This window comes from Python bivittatus, unplaced genomic scaffold, assembly GCF_059951505.1.
Source record: "Python bivittatus isolate LINGU-HERP-01145 unplaced genomic scaffold, Pbiv_v1 ctg000570_np1212, whole genome shotgun sequence".
Taxonomy (NCBI): domain Eukaryota; kingdom Metazoa; phylum Chordata; class Lepidosauria; order Squamata; family Pythonidae; genus Python; species Python bivittatus.
The window spans coordinates 25,435,211-25,448,430 of record NW_028277097.1 but is presented as its reverse complement, the minus strand read 5'-3'; the positions used below and the strand labels follow the sequence as shown (position 1 = coordinate 25,448,430).

General features: G+C 58.9%; 1 protein-coding gene across 2 annotated transcripts in view; it reads right to left on the bottom strand.

The window, feature by feature from the left end:
- Nucleotides 1-591: 591 nt before the first annotated feature.
- The window catches only part of TLN1 (talin 1), a 48,235-nt gene continuing 35,606 nt past the window's right edge, over nt 592-13,220 (bottom strand). For both annotated transcript variants that reach the window (XM_088152617.1, XM_088152618.1), the window contains exons 45-56: nt 12,982-13,165; nt 12,772-12,897; nt 12,518-12,634; nt 12,251-12,436; nt 11,710-11,817; nt 10,818-10,923; nt 10,366-10,490; nt 9,743-9,868; nt 9,588-9,650; nt 8,927-9,109; nt 6,797-6,925; nt 592-6,702 (exon numbers count right to left, since the gene is read on the bottom strand). In XM_088152617.1, coding sequence (XP_088008743.1) covers nt 6,571-6,702; nt 6,797-6,925; nt 8,927-9,109; nt 9,588-9,650; nt 9,743-9,868; nt 10,366-10,490; nt 10,818-10,923; nt 11,710-11,817; nt 12,251-12,436; nt 12,518-12,634; nt 12,772-12,897; nt 12,982-13,165 — 1,585 coding nt within the window. In that variant the 3' untranslated portion in view covers nt 592-6,570. The remainder of the gene's footprint in view (nt 6,703-6,796; nt 6,926-8,926; nt 9,110-9,587; nt 9,651-9,742; nt 9,869-10,365; nt 10,491-10,817; nt 10,924-11,709; nt 11,818-12,250; nt 12,437-12,517; nt 12,635-12,771; nt 12,898-12,981; nt 13,166-13,220) is intronic.

Below are 13,220 nucleotides of genomic sequence, written 5' to 3'. Positions count from 1 at the left end.
GAAACTCCGAATTTAAATTTGTGGCATCAGTATGGCCGAGGCAAAGAAGCGCATCTTGAAAGGCAAGCGGAGAAACGGCAAGGGGGCCACAGTCTCTGCTGCCACACTGAAAACGGCTGAAGAGGAAAGCAAACGTAACGCCGATGGCAGAGCTGTAGCAGCAAGTTAGTGGTCTCTAACCTTCTTTCAGTGGGGCCCTTTGCGTGCACAACTGCTGGTCCTGCTTTCCTGCCTTGGAGCAGCTGCTGGGGAGTGGGGGGGGGGCTGCCTTAGCTCTGGGGCAGCCAGGGGTCCCGCAATCTGTGCTCCTCCCTGGCAAGGAGAGAAAAGGGGGGAAAGCCGTAAAGGGGAGCGCCATCTCCTTCCTCTGGAGTGCCCCCCCTTTGACAATCTCGCACTCAGTTCCGTGCCTGCCTGAGACAGAGGGATGTCTGGGGAAAGCCGCCAATCTTGTGAACAGGGGTGACATCGCATCAGGAGCAGAGCCAGAGAAACATTTGCCCAACGAAGCCCTGAGGTTCAGGGAAGAACAAGAACAAGAACAGACAAGTTGTTATATCTAAATAAGCATTGCAAAGAGAGAGAGAAGAATTCAATGGGAGAGGCCAGACATTTATTTAAGCAACTTACAGAAAGCAAGAGAAACTTTTATGCAAATATGAGCATGCTAAAAGACAAAGAAAACAAAGATTTATTAGAGAAAGATAACATAAAGAGGCGGCATAAAAAAGACTCCCTAATCAATGACACACACAAATGTCAGATATTCTGGAAAGTGAAGGTAATGGGCTCTAGAAATATGGCTAACAACAAAGCTGATTCCAACAGAACCATTTAAAATATTTCTTGAGGATACCTGGGACTGCAAGAGGAAATATTTCCATATCAGATGAAAGAAGGCCAGGCTGACCACTGAAAGCTCCAGTAACTGGGGAAACATTAAAACATGGGCAGATTCACTGTGGCCGGAGCGCTCCCTCAGCTGATGATATCCTAACTCAGATGATGGTGCCTAAGCAACTTACAGCTTCAGCTGCTTCAGCAGTCACCTACTGCTGTCCAGTAGGTGACTGGCAACCGAGGCGGATAAATTAGCAGCCTAGTTGTGGCATTTTGCACCAACTGCAACCTCATGATACTTTTCAAGAGGAGTCTCACAGAGGAGCTGTGATGGTCAAGAGGCACGGACTATAACGTGCTCATCCAGCCAGTGCTGGAAATATTGTAGTTCACATACTGTCCGTAACTCTGCAAACCACCTCTTACCGCAGCCATCTTGGAGCTGATCTTCTTCTGGTGAGCGCCAATGGACTAGGAGGAAGACGAAGGAAGGCATTTTCTTAATCGTGCAGCTGCGGCAGCAGTTGGGGTCTTGCCTCCACGCTTGTAAGAAACACTGGGTGGTCATTGTCCCCAAAGGCCGGCCGGCCGGCCTGCCTGCCGGCCTTCCCACCTTCCTTCCTTCCCTCCCTTCCTCTGTGGCTTCCTTTACTTTAGGGCACTGCAGAAAAGAGTTTATTTCCTCTGACCCTGGAAAGTCCTCATTAAAATTGAACTGTGCATACACGAGTTGGGAATAGACCAGCCTTTGGTCTCTGAAGGCCCCAATACTTGTAACAAATGAGCTGTTTTTCAATTCTTAAACCTCTCTTCAGGGTTCCAGGTTTTGGCCTGCTTGGCGTGAAAAACACTTTCATATTGGAGTCTGACTGCCGTCAGAAGCGGATGCTGTGTTACAGCTGCTAAACTGGGAGCCTGTGGGGTTTGTCCTCCCTTTCTGCTGGATTTCATTCCCGTGCTGACAGTTGTTCTGTCAAACTGTTTCTATCTGGAGACTCTTCTGAAAACTTCTTGTGTTTCCTTTATGTCCCCCATTTTATATGACCTGCGAGGTTCCATTATGTAAAATCACTTTCAATTTATGCCCACACAGACAAATCCACACTGGCTGCCAACGGCTTTCTAGATACCATTTAAGGAGGTGGCCATGGCCTCCAAGACTCTGGATGCCTCAGAAAGGCACCCAGGTGGGACACCTGCCAAAGAGCCTTTCTGGGCACCCACTACCACCGGTCACTCATTCTCTTCCGGGTTTCTCTCTCGTGGGAGAGCAGGTTCCCTTGGCCCTTGCCACTGAGGTCCCCACAGCACACACCATGGTTACATTGGCCATCTCGAGTTCCCTTTTGGAGTAGAAAGATGGGCTGTAACCCCAATTAATAACAGAGCAGCACCTGCCTTGTTCCTTGCAATGCTCAGGTCATCCCATCCACACAGAACTCCTGTCAAAGATCTCGTTTTACAGTGCAATGCTGATTTATTTACACAGAATGCTGATTTACTGACGGAGTTAGCAGATGTGATCTCAGAACCACTGAATGAACTCTTTGAGAGCTCCTGGAGCACAGAGGAACTGCCAGAGGACTGGAAAAGAGTGTGGTTCCAATCTTTAAAAAGGGGAAAAAGTGGATCTAGGAAATTACAGGCCAACCAGTTTGACATTAATACCTGGGAAAATCCTGGAAAAGGTAATCAAGCAGTGGGTTTGTGAGCACCTAGAAATGAACAAGGTGATTACTAGAGGCCAGCATGGGTTTGTTAAGAACAGGTCATGCCAAACAAATCTTATTGCCTTCTTTGATAAAGTGACTAAGTTAGTGGACCAAAGAGATGCTGTGGATATAGAATACTTAGATTTTAATAAGGCATTTGGTAAAGACAACCACAACCTACTTCTTGATAAGATAGAACAGTGTGGGATAGACAGTACCACCACCAGATGGATTTGCAGTTGGCTGACCAACTGCACTCAGCATGTGGTCCTTAATGGAACTACATCTATGTGGAGGGAAGTATGCAATGGGGTACCTCAAGGTTGTCTTGGGCCCAGTGCTCTTCAACATCTTCATCAATGACCTAGATGAGGGGATTGAAGGGGTGCTCATCAAATTTGCAGATGACACCAAGCTGGGGGGAATTGCTAATACTTTGGAAGACAGATTTGAGATTCAGAAGGACCTTGACAGTCTTGAGCTTTGGGCCCTGTCCAACAAGATGCAGTTCAGTGGAGAGAAAAGCAAGGACATAGGCAGGGAAAACCAGATGTACAGGTATAGGATAGGCAGTACCTGGCTCAACAGTAGTGCCTACGAGAGGGATCTAGGCGTCCTAGTGGACCACCACTTAAGGATGAGTCAGCCGTGTGCTGCAGCTGCCCAAAAAGCCAACACAGTCCTGGGCTGCGTCAACAGAGGGATAGGATCACGATCAAGGGAAGTGTCAATACTGCTCTGCACTGCACTGGTGAGGCCACATTTGGAATCCTGCATCCAGTTCTGGTCACCATAATACAAGGAAGATGCTGAGGCCCTAGAAAGAGTGCAGAGAAGAGCAACAAGGATAATAAGGGGTCTGGAGGCTAAATCCTATGAAGAACACCTAAAGGAACTAGGTATGTTTAGCTTAACAAAGAGAAGACTGAGGGGAGACATGATAGCAGTCTTCCAATCCTTGAAGGGCTGCCACAGGGAAGAGGGCCTCGATTTATTCTCCGTAGCACCAGAGGGTAGGACAAGAAGCAATGGGTGAAAGCTCATCAAAGGGGGATCCAGCCTTGAAATAAGGAGGAATTTCCCGAGTGAGAACTATTAAGCAGCGGAAGAGCCGGCCTCACGGAGTTGCGGGTGCTCCATTGCTGGAGGTTTTCAAGAAAAGATTGGACAACCATTTGTCCGAGATGGTATGAGGACTCCTGCTTTGGGTAGGGGGTTGGACTAGAAGACCTCCAAGGTCCCTTCCAACCCTAGGATTCTAGGTTAGGACACAAAAGATTGGCTAATTTTAGCTTTGCATGGGCATGCTGTGCAAACATGGCCTCCTTGCCCCAGCTTCTCTGGCAATGAACGGCTCATTCAGCAGGTGCAGGGAGGCACAGCGCATCCCTCCCTCCGTGCAGTCCAAAGGCTGTGGGGCCTGGGTGCCTGCTTGCTAATTCTCGCTGGCGTGATGGGCCAGGAACAGGTGTGGATCAGGAAGGGGGTGCCTTCCTTGATGCTTGTCCATCAGATCAGCCCCAGAGGCTATTTCTGGCTCTGGGCTGGCAGCTGGGGATTAGGGCAACTCTGCTTGCCAAGAGCGTGGCCTCTTGCCCAGGCCCACCTCTGCTAAGGGTGCTCAGCTACTCGGTGGATGCTGGGTAGCCCCACAGCTTGGTGTTGCTGTGATAACAGGGAAGCAACAGTGGGGGTGGTTAGGCGGTGAGGGTGGCAGAGCACAGAACGTTGCCTGAAATCCGGATGCCCTCTCCTCGTTCCAGCAGAACTGGAAGTGGAGCTCCTTCAGGGCTGACAAAGAGCCACCACGCCTGTTTAGGGGGGCAGAGTGACGGCACAGTCCGCTCAGCATCACCCTCCAACTGCGGAGGACCCCTGGGTGGTCAGGAGGCGCTTACCTGCAGCCTTGGCCAGTGGGAGGACTGGCTCTGCCGTCCCGATCTTGGGCTCGCGGGGCTTTGCAGGCCGGCAGGACGCAGTGCAATATTACTTGCACACCCCCAGAACCACGGCCCCTGCACTCCCAGGAGCGCAAGCCCCACAGTCCACTGTGGCCTCGACATGCCCGCAGCACTCTCTGGAAGCCCACTTGGTGGCTGGAGTTGCTTCTTTGGCAAGACGGCTGTGGAGGCCTCTCCAGGCTGCATCTTCTGCTCTCCGGGAAGGCCCCGCAGAGAGAAGCACTGCCCGCTGCCGAATCTGCCCTTCCTCATTGGGTGCAGCTCAAGCCAGCTGGACAGAAATGGCTCCCAGTCCCAGGGAGGGGCTCACCTATGAAGGCGGCAGTGGCCGCTGAGCCTTGGGGCGTCTCATCACCACCACCGTTTCCCACTCTGGTAGGGGCTGGCAGCCGGCAGGCCCCACCCAGGGCCTGCTCAGAGAACGGTCACATGGCCACGCTCTGGGTCCTCCTTTGGCCCATTTGGCCCTCTTCTGAGGCGGGCTTGGCAGCGGCCCCCTCCTGTCACCAGCCCTGGCTCTCCCAGCCCAGGCCTGGCATTCTTGCCATGCGAGATCGGGGCACCCATAGCCAGGGACAGGCCATTGTAGGAACGCACCGGGAGCACTGCAGACAGAACTGCATCCAGACGCCCGGGAGGAACCACAGGAGGCAGCGGCCTGGCAGGGAAGGTGGCAAGCTCGCAGGAGTTCAGGGCAGCAATCTCGGGCAGCTGAGGTCCAACTGGGGAGGGGGGTGCCCAAGCGAGGCTGAGCTCTTTGGGGCCACCCCAAAAGGACCCTCTGCTCTCAGCCAGCGAGAGAGTTATGAAAAACCCGAGCCTGGGCCAAGGCTCCAGCAGGCCGCAGCCTAGCCACGCCGGCCGCTTTGTGGGGCAGCCGAGGACTTGGGCCACCTGCACCAGCAGGCCTCCTCAAAAAGGCCGTGTGGTGTCGCTGGGGTGTGCCGTGGGGTCTACCCGCAGAAGCCCATCGCCCTGGAAGCCAACACAGGGAGGCTGACAAGCGGGCACGGGCAAGGAACGAGCACCCATCCTCTACGTCAGGGACGCCACAGCCACCAGCAATGCCATGGCCTTTGGGCTCCCTCATCCTGCGAGCTGTTTGAGCATGCCCTTCTCTCTAGAGCGAGGCAAGAGCCAGGGCTGGGCAGTGTTGAGGCAAGCGAGGAATTCTGCCCCACAGCTCAGACCCCTCCCTAGCCGGCCGGGGCTGCTGCCAAGAGCCCCGTGCCCCTCAAAGCCCTAGAGCTGTGTCAGCTGGCACGAGGACCCTCCGAGGCCCGGTTGCACAGAGAGGTGGAAGAGTAGGGAAACCAGTTTATTCCAGACCAGACCTTTCCAGACATCCTGAGGTGCTTGGACGCAGACCCCCTCCCTCCACCTTCCCACTTCCCATCCCTGGATTCCCTGGCTTACTGATGTATCAAAATTACAAAGAGGTGAGAAGCCTCAGCTTGTGAAGGGTCCCAAAAATGCAGTCAAGCACAGTTGCACTCGGGGGCTCGTGTGGGAAAGAGGAGTTCCTGCTGTTGGGGAACAGGCCGCAGAGGAGGTTCAGAGGATGGGGGGAGCCCAAGGGATGCTGGTGGCTGGGAAGGGCTGCGGGGGTCTTGGCAGGCACTTGGGAATTGAAGAGCAGCGTCAGAAGAGGGAGAGCAGACCCAGGCCTCCAGCCACGGGCTGCGGGCGGACCACCACCACAAGTCCAGCACCCCCCTTAAGGCAAATGTGCAGAGATGCAGAGGCTGGGAGGGGTGGGCGGAACGCATGCCCCCACAGATTGCACAGCCCCAAGGGGGCTCCCCCATGAGGGGCACTACAGCCCCCCAAGGCACTCAGGCTGAGCAAGCAGCCAAGGCACAAGGAAAACTCCTGGGAGGGGGGCCCCCACCTCAGGAGGGTGGTCCAGAGTACGGCATGAAGGCTTCAGGGCTCGTGCATGAGAAGCTGTGGTCCCAGTGGCAGGGGCCCCCGCAGGGGCCTGGATATGAGGGTGGCCGCCCTTGCTGGGGGTTGGCATTAAATAGAGGCAGGTGGCAGAAAGGCTGTGGGGCAGCTCAGTTCTGCCCTTCATCACGCAACTCGGAGGGGAGAAACTTGTATTGCTGCTGCCGGATCATGGCCAGCTTCTTGCGTGCCTCCTCCAGTTCCCGCTCTTTGCGCAGCATCTCTTCCTGGGCAGCGATGATCTGAAGAGAAGGAAGCAGCCAGTTGCCTTGAGGGTGCTTCGCCCCTGGGAAGCCCCCCTTTTGGCCCTGCTCCACCCCCCTCTCAGGGCCCTACCTGCGCAATCCCACCAACCATCCGCTCCTTCACCACGACCGTCTCGTTCTCGTCATCTTGGAAGGCGGCAGCTTTCTGCGCCGCCTTCACCAGGTTGTCCGATGCCCTCTTGACAGCATTGCCGGCCGCCTGGCAGAGACAGGAGGAGGGGGAGGAGGGTCACCCACCGGGATGGCCTCGGTCTTCCGGGGCCTCCAGGGCATGGGCAAACCCACGCTGGGGAGGCAAAGCCAGGGCCCCAATCGTCTCTGGGAGAACCTTCCAGCCTGTGTAAGAAGCAAGCCGATCGGTCGCTCTGCCGAAGAAGCAGGTCTGGGCCGGGGAGCAGCGGGCAGTTGCGCTGCTCCTCGTCTCCAGCTGGAAGGCTGCACCGGGGCTGGAGCAATCACACCACCACACATGAGGGAGAGGCTGGAAGGAGCCCCAGCCCAAGTCAGAGGGGGGCTGAGCCCCAACCGAGTCCACCAGGCCCCAAACTTGGGCTGCCAACATGCATCAGACCAGGAGAGGTCGACAGCGGCCCTCGGAATCAGGGGGAACGCGGGCACGCCTCCTGGCAAGCCAGCCCCTCTTTTGGCAGGAGGGAAGGGAAACTGATGGCAGCTCTGCCCCCAGCTTGACCAACTTAGCTCACAACTGCAGGAAGTCCACTTAGCGATGGGTGGCCAGAAGCAAGCTGCCCGGCTGCCAGAACCGCACACAGAAACAGCCCGGCGCAAGGCGAGCCAGCCGCCAACGTGCCCAGGAAGCCCCCTCTTGAGCAGGCAAGGCCTCCACTTTCCTGGCAGGAATCCCTCCCAGTGCAACCCTCCAGCCGCAGGGCGGGCAGAGGCCCACCGGCCACCAGGCAGCACAGCAGCTGCCCCACAGGGAGGGTCTCCACCCACGGAGGTGGGACCCTCACTCCAGATGGGCCTGCTCCTCCCCCAACTGGCAGGGGGCAGCACGAGTCATGGGGAGCGGCCGGCTTCTGGGGTGCCTGCCTTTCAAGGCAGGCCAGACTAAGAAGCCAAGGCCAAGTAGGTCAGCCAGTCTGAATGTGCTTCCCCCTCCTTTTATTTATTTAATCAAATTTATATAGCCACCCATCTCACAGAGGTGATTCCGGCAGCGTACAATAAAACAATCAGTTGAAACAAATATTTATCTTCTTGTGAACTAGGGAGGGACTTGCTTTCTTGGCCTGGGTTCAAGTCCTGCTTATTTGACCGTTGCTTTGGCAGCAGCTCTTGGGAAACATCTGTCTGGCAAGATGGGCACCCCCAAGTTGGTGAGGTTAGGGTTCCCAGCAGAAAATGAAAAGGGGGGCGGGGGGAGGGTTAGGGCTAGCAGCAGCCCCCTCACAGTTTCCAGAAGCAGCAGCCCGGCCCTCCCGCGTCCTGCCGGCCTCTGCGTGTGCCACGGGAGGGGGCGGCTGGGTCATTCTTCTGGTCTGAGCCCAGCCCCCCGTCCCGCAGATCTGTGCGGCTTCTTCTCTGCCTGCATTTAGGAGAGCGCTTAGCCCTTCCTTTAGGACAGGCAGCCTCTGAGGCGTTTAGGACAGGCAGCCTCTGAGCCCCCCCCCTGCCATCCATTGCTCACCTACCTGTTTCCTTAAAAAGAAAGTGGGGATGTGGCAGGGGTCTCTTAGGGGGCAGAGGGGACTTAGGTGGAGTCTGTCTGGGTGGCGAACTCCAAAAAAGCAAGCAAGCTTTGCACTTTGCTGGGGAGCTGGCAAGGTCTAGTGGTTAGGGTCAACCAGACGTGGAGACCCAGAAGCCCCGCAGGGGACTCTGGGCCAGTTCATGCCCGCGTGGCCCGGCCTACCTCACAGAGCTGTTGTGGGCAAAACACATCTTTTGCTGTGCTCTGATATAAACACATACCTGCCAAAAACACAAACACAGACCGGGCCCCCCTGCCTTCGGCACCAGCCACCTCCCTAGCTCCACCCGCACCACAAAGCGCGGGGCGGGGGCACCTCTTTCCCACGCAGAGGCCGGACGGCTGCTCTCCTCAGGGCACGGCCCAGAAGACCGCTGGCGGCACGGGACTGTGCCTACAGAGAGCACGCCTGCCCCCAGAGAGCCAAGGGGACGCTGCCTCTTTGGCGAGGCTCGGCCCTCCCCTAGGAGAAGGCAGGAGGCTCACCTGCAGGCGCTTCATGGCTTCCGAGTCCTGGTCTGCCTTGACCTTGCAGGCCACTAGCAGCTGCGCTGTGGAGGCCGCCACCTGTTTGGCTGAGGAAATGAGCTTCTCTTCGCTGGCGTGGCCCTGGACGGCCGCGTTGGCAGCTTCACAGAGGTTGTTGGTGGCAGCAGCGACCATCCGGGCCTTGGGCAGGGGAAGAAGGGAGGCGAAGGAGGGGTGAGGAGGAGGGGTGGATGGCGGCAGCTGGGGCACTGCCACTGGCCGTGGAGGGCCCATCCAGACCGGTGCCCCTAGAAGCTGCGGCCGCTGCCCGGGGAGCCTCCCTTCCACCCGGAGCACTCCTAGTCCCCCGCTGCTCATGCTGACGGGGCTCTGCTCCGCAGGGTGGGAGGGCAGGAGCTGCAAGTCCTGCCTGCCAAGCAGCTCAGGGGTCTTGGGGGCCAGCGCAGAGCTACGGTCTTTCTGCGCAAGAGCTCCGGAGAAGGTCCCCTGACTGGTGGCCCACACTGGACAGAGTAGAGAGGCCAGAGGCATCTGCCTCCCTCTTGTTACACAAGGACGTCATTCTAAGCACATCCAGTGCCCCTTTCCAAAGTGGGAGCACTGAGAAGAGGCAGTGCAGCGGGGGGACAGGCCCCTCAACAGCCCCCTCCATACTCACTGCTGAAATGAGGCCTTGAGACCACTGTCCATCGTCCAGGGCGTTGGCTGGGATGGCGCCCACCTGGCAGAGGCAGAGAGACAGGATGGATGAGGGCCCGGGGGTCGGCCCGAGGCCGGACGCAGGTGCCTCCTGCCCAGGCGCCCCCCACTCACCTTGCCTTGAGCTACCAGCTCCCTCTGGGCCGCAGAGGCCGCCTTCACCAGCGCGCTGGTGGCTGCGGCAATGGACTTGGCTGCCTCCAGAATCTGCTCTTCGAAGTTCAGGCTCTCGTCTGCTTGCTGGAGGGAGAGAGGACCCTCAGCAAGGCAGGGGGCGGGCCCCCGAAAACCTCTCTGGGCCTGGGATTCTGAGCAGGCGGGAGCGGTTCTGCTCCCACGCTCCTCCTGGAATGAGTACAAAGAAGCCCCAGACGCGCCCATTCCTGCGGTCCAGCTTCTCCTAAGAAAATGCCCTCATTCCCCAAAAGAGGAGGAAGCCCAGCCAGCACGGGGAACCTTCAGGCCACGTAACGTCAGCGTGTCCAAGCCAAGGCTGGACGGGAACTGCTGGTGTCCTCCGACAGGCTCAGGCCCCCTCTGCATGTCTGAGAGGGACTGACCCAGGGTGTCCGTGGCGCCGGCAGCTCTGGTGCGGCGAGGGGGGCCAGGCCCCCTCTTCATCCCACGATGGTGGTGGCAAGGAGGGGCACACTTGCCCCGGCAGATCTCAGCTGGCAGCGACTCCCATGCTCTGTTCGGTAAGGGGGGAGGGGGAAGGAGGGAGGGGGAGGGCCCACCTTGGGCTTGGCTCGTGGCTTCAGCTGTTCCAGTTTCTTTGCTGCAGCTTCAATTGCAGCGGCCGCCCCCAACAGCTCATTTTCGGCTATGACGGTGGGGTCCTCGGGGTCCACCCACTCCGTCCCTGGAGGAGACAAGAGGGCACGGGGTCCAGAGCCCGCGTCTGGGCCGATGCAGGCGATGCCCGACTCCCAGCTCCGTCCTTCCGCTACCTCCCGTCTTAAATAAGCAGCAGCGATTCACCAGTGCCCCAGTGGCGCTCACGCCAAGGGCTTGGTTGGCCACATCTCCCCTTGTTTTTGCAGGTTTGGCTGACCATGTGGTGTAAATGCAGCCCACTGGATCAGTTTGCGCTCCAGCGTGTTGTGAAAACCCAGAAAAAGGAGAGATGTGTTGCTTGAATGCAACCAGGGTGCCCTCTGAGTAGGAGGGCGGGACGTGGCCCACCGACCTTTCATGGCCTCGGCTGCCTGGATGAGCTCCGTGACGGAGCCGGCCACCCGCTTGGAGTACCCGGCCAGCTGCTGCTTCAGGTCGTGACTTGGCTTCTGCAGGATCTGAGGAGAGGAGGAGGAGCAGCGCTGGGCGCACAACCAAGGCCCCTCGGTGCCCACTGGAGCCCGCGGCTGCCGGCTGCTCAGGAGGGGTAGGGGGCGAAGAGAGCCGTTGGGAGGAAAGATAACGGGAGGAGGAAGGGGCTGGAGAGGAAAGGGAAGGCGGAGAAGATCTGGGCTCCCCCAGAGAGAGAGTAGCTGCACAGGCCTGAGGGGCAGGCTGGGCATCCCGCCTCGGGCTTCAAAGTGGCCTCTTCCTCTGCCCAACCCGTCCGGCTCTGCTGGTGTGCCCGTCGACAGCGCTACTGGGGAGCGCTGGCCCCTCCAGCTGTGTGCGAAACACCAGCAGGGTCCCATGGTGCTTCCCCCGGCCCACAGGACCGGTGCTGCCTCTGCCCCTCAGCACCCTGGCCGAGCAGGGACGTGGAACCAGAGGACGCCCTCCCCGAGCGAGGTCAGCTGCACTGCACGCGGGGGCCACCTTCCGCCAGCTAGCCACGCCCCTGCGGTGCAAAGACCAGCACACCAAAAGGCCTGGGGGTTAGCGTCCTGCCCTGCAGGGGGAAGGCAGTCGCCCTCAGCCCAGTCCTGACCCCCCATGCCGAATGGCTCAGGGGCCGACCCCTCCCTTTCGCTAGGGTCACCCCGTGTGGACCTGCGGCATTCCTCCATGTGCAGCGCATGCCGTACTCACCGGCTGGGCAGAGGAGAGGAGAGGAGAGGAGAGGAGGAGAGGAGGGACGAGGAAAGCAAAGGCTGCTGAGGGTGGGGGGAGTGCCAGGCACCTACCACCAGGACATGCTCCAGGAGCTCCAGGTAGCCGCTGGCGCACTCCTTGCCGAAGCGCAGGGCTCGGTGTCGGACCTCGTTGCTGACCTCTGGGTGGCAGGCGGCCTCCTGGAAGGCAGAGGACCTGAGGAAGCTCCAGCCCAGTGGTGGATGCTCGCCAGCCCCACCTACACGGGGAGGAAGAGGGGCCGCCCTCCACCTACCGGGAACTCTCCAAGTGCAGCCCCCTGGAAGAATGGATCTGCTCCCTGGGGAAGGACTGCGAGAGCCCAGCTGGAGGGCTGACTCGGGGGGGGTCACCTTCCCCTGCCGAGGCCAGCTTTTAGCTACGCCCACCTTCTCCAGCCCCCCCCCCGACATTACTTATCCAGAGAGCCCGCCTGAGCGCGCCACCCTGCAGGACCCCTCGGGCCCCAAACAGAGGCAATTCCAGAGGGAGCCTCCAAGCACTGGGTCTTCTGCCTCTGTTCGTGACCAGTCGAGGTCCCATGCACCGCACCTCCTGAGAAATGGTCCCAGGGCCCGAAGGGCCTTTCCCCACCTTGCAGGAGCGCAACATGTCTGCGATGGCACGACGGCTCAGGTTGGCCGTGGCTATCACGTCTTCCTGCCGGCAGGAGTTGCCGGCTGCCACTGCCTTGGCTGTTGCCATGGTGATGCCCTTAGTCATGCGGATGAAGTCTTCTGGTGTCGAGGTTTTGGCGGGGGGCACCTGGGAACAGAACACCTGGAGGAGGAGGAGGAGGAGGAGTCAGCCTGGGGGAGCAGGCTGGCAGTCAGTGGGTGCAGGGGACTGGGTGGCACTCACCGCCAGCTCTTGCCGAATGTGTTCAATGGTGGCCTCCAGCGCCCGGGTCCCCTTGGTGGCCTCGTCCTCCACCGCTTTGACAGTCTTCAGGAGTGACGTAACGTTGGTAACCATCACCTGCCGACGATCAGCCAGAGAGCTGCTGGGGGACCAGCTGGCTGGCCCGTCTCCCACCTGCCTTGTGCGGTGCCGCACTCCCCCTGCCACCAACGGAAAGACTCCGCTGGGCCTCCCTGCTCCACCCTGTGCCTGACCTTCGCCGAATTCTTCAGCTGGTGCACGGCGGGATCATCTCCGGACTTGCCAGCAGCAGCTTTGGTCGCGCTGATCAGGTCTCCCAGAGCTTTAGCGACATCTTTGACAGCGTTGATCAAAACCACCTGGGCACAGGCAGAAGGGCAGGGTGAGGCAGAGCCACCAGGACCAGCCCAGGATGCCTACCTGCCAGTAGTTGCTTCCCTGACCTGAGTCTCTGGGTCCTCGGAGCCCAAACTGGCAGCTCCCAGCTTCACCACCTCTGCCAGACGTGTGATGGTTGCCACCGAGGACTGGGCAGCTTGGGCCAATCTCTCCTGGCTTGCGGTGGCATTCTGCACCAACACCTTGGTGTCTTCCACCAGGGCTTTTGCTGTCTTCAAGATGCCTTCCCTGACAAGAAAAGAGCATTTCAGAGCGTGCTGGCGGTGGCCACGCCCAATGAGGC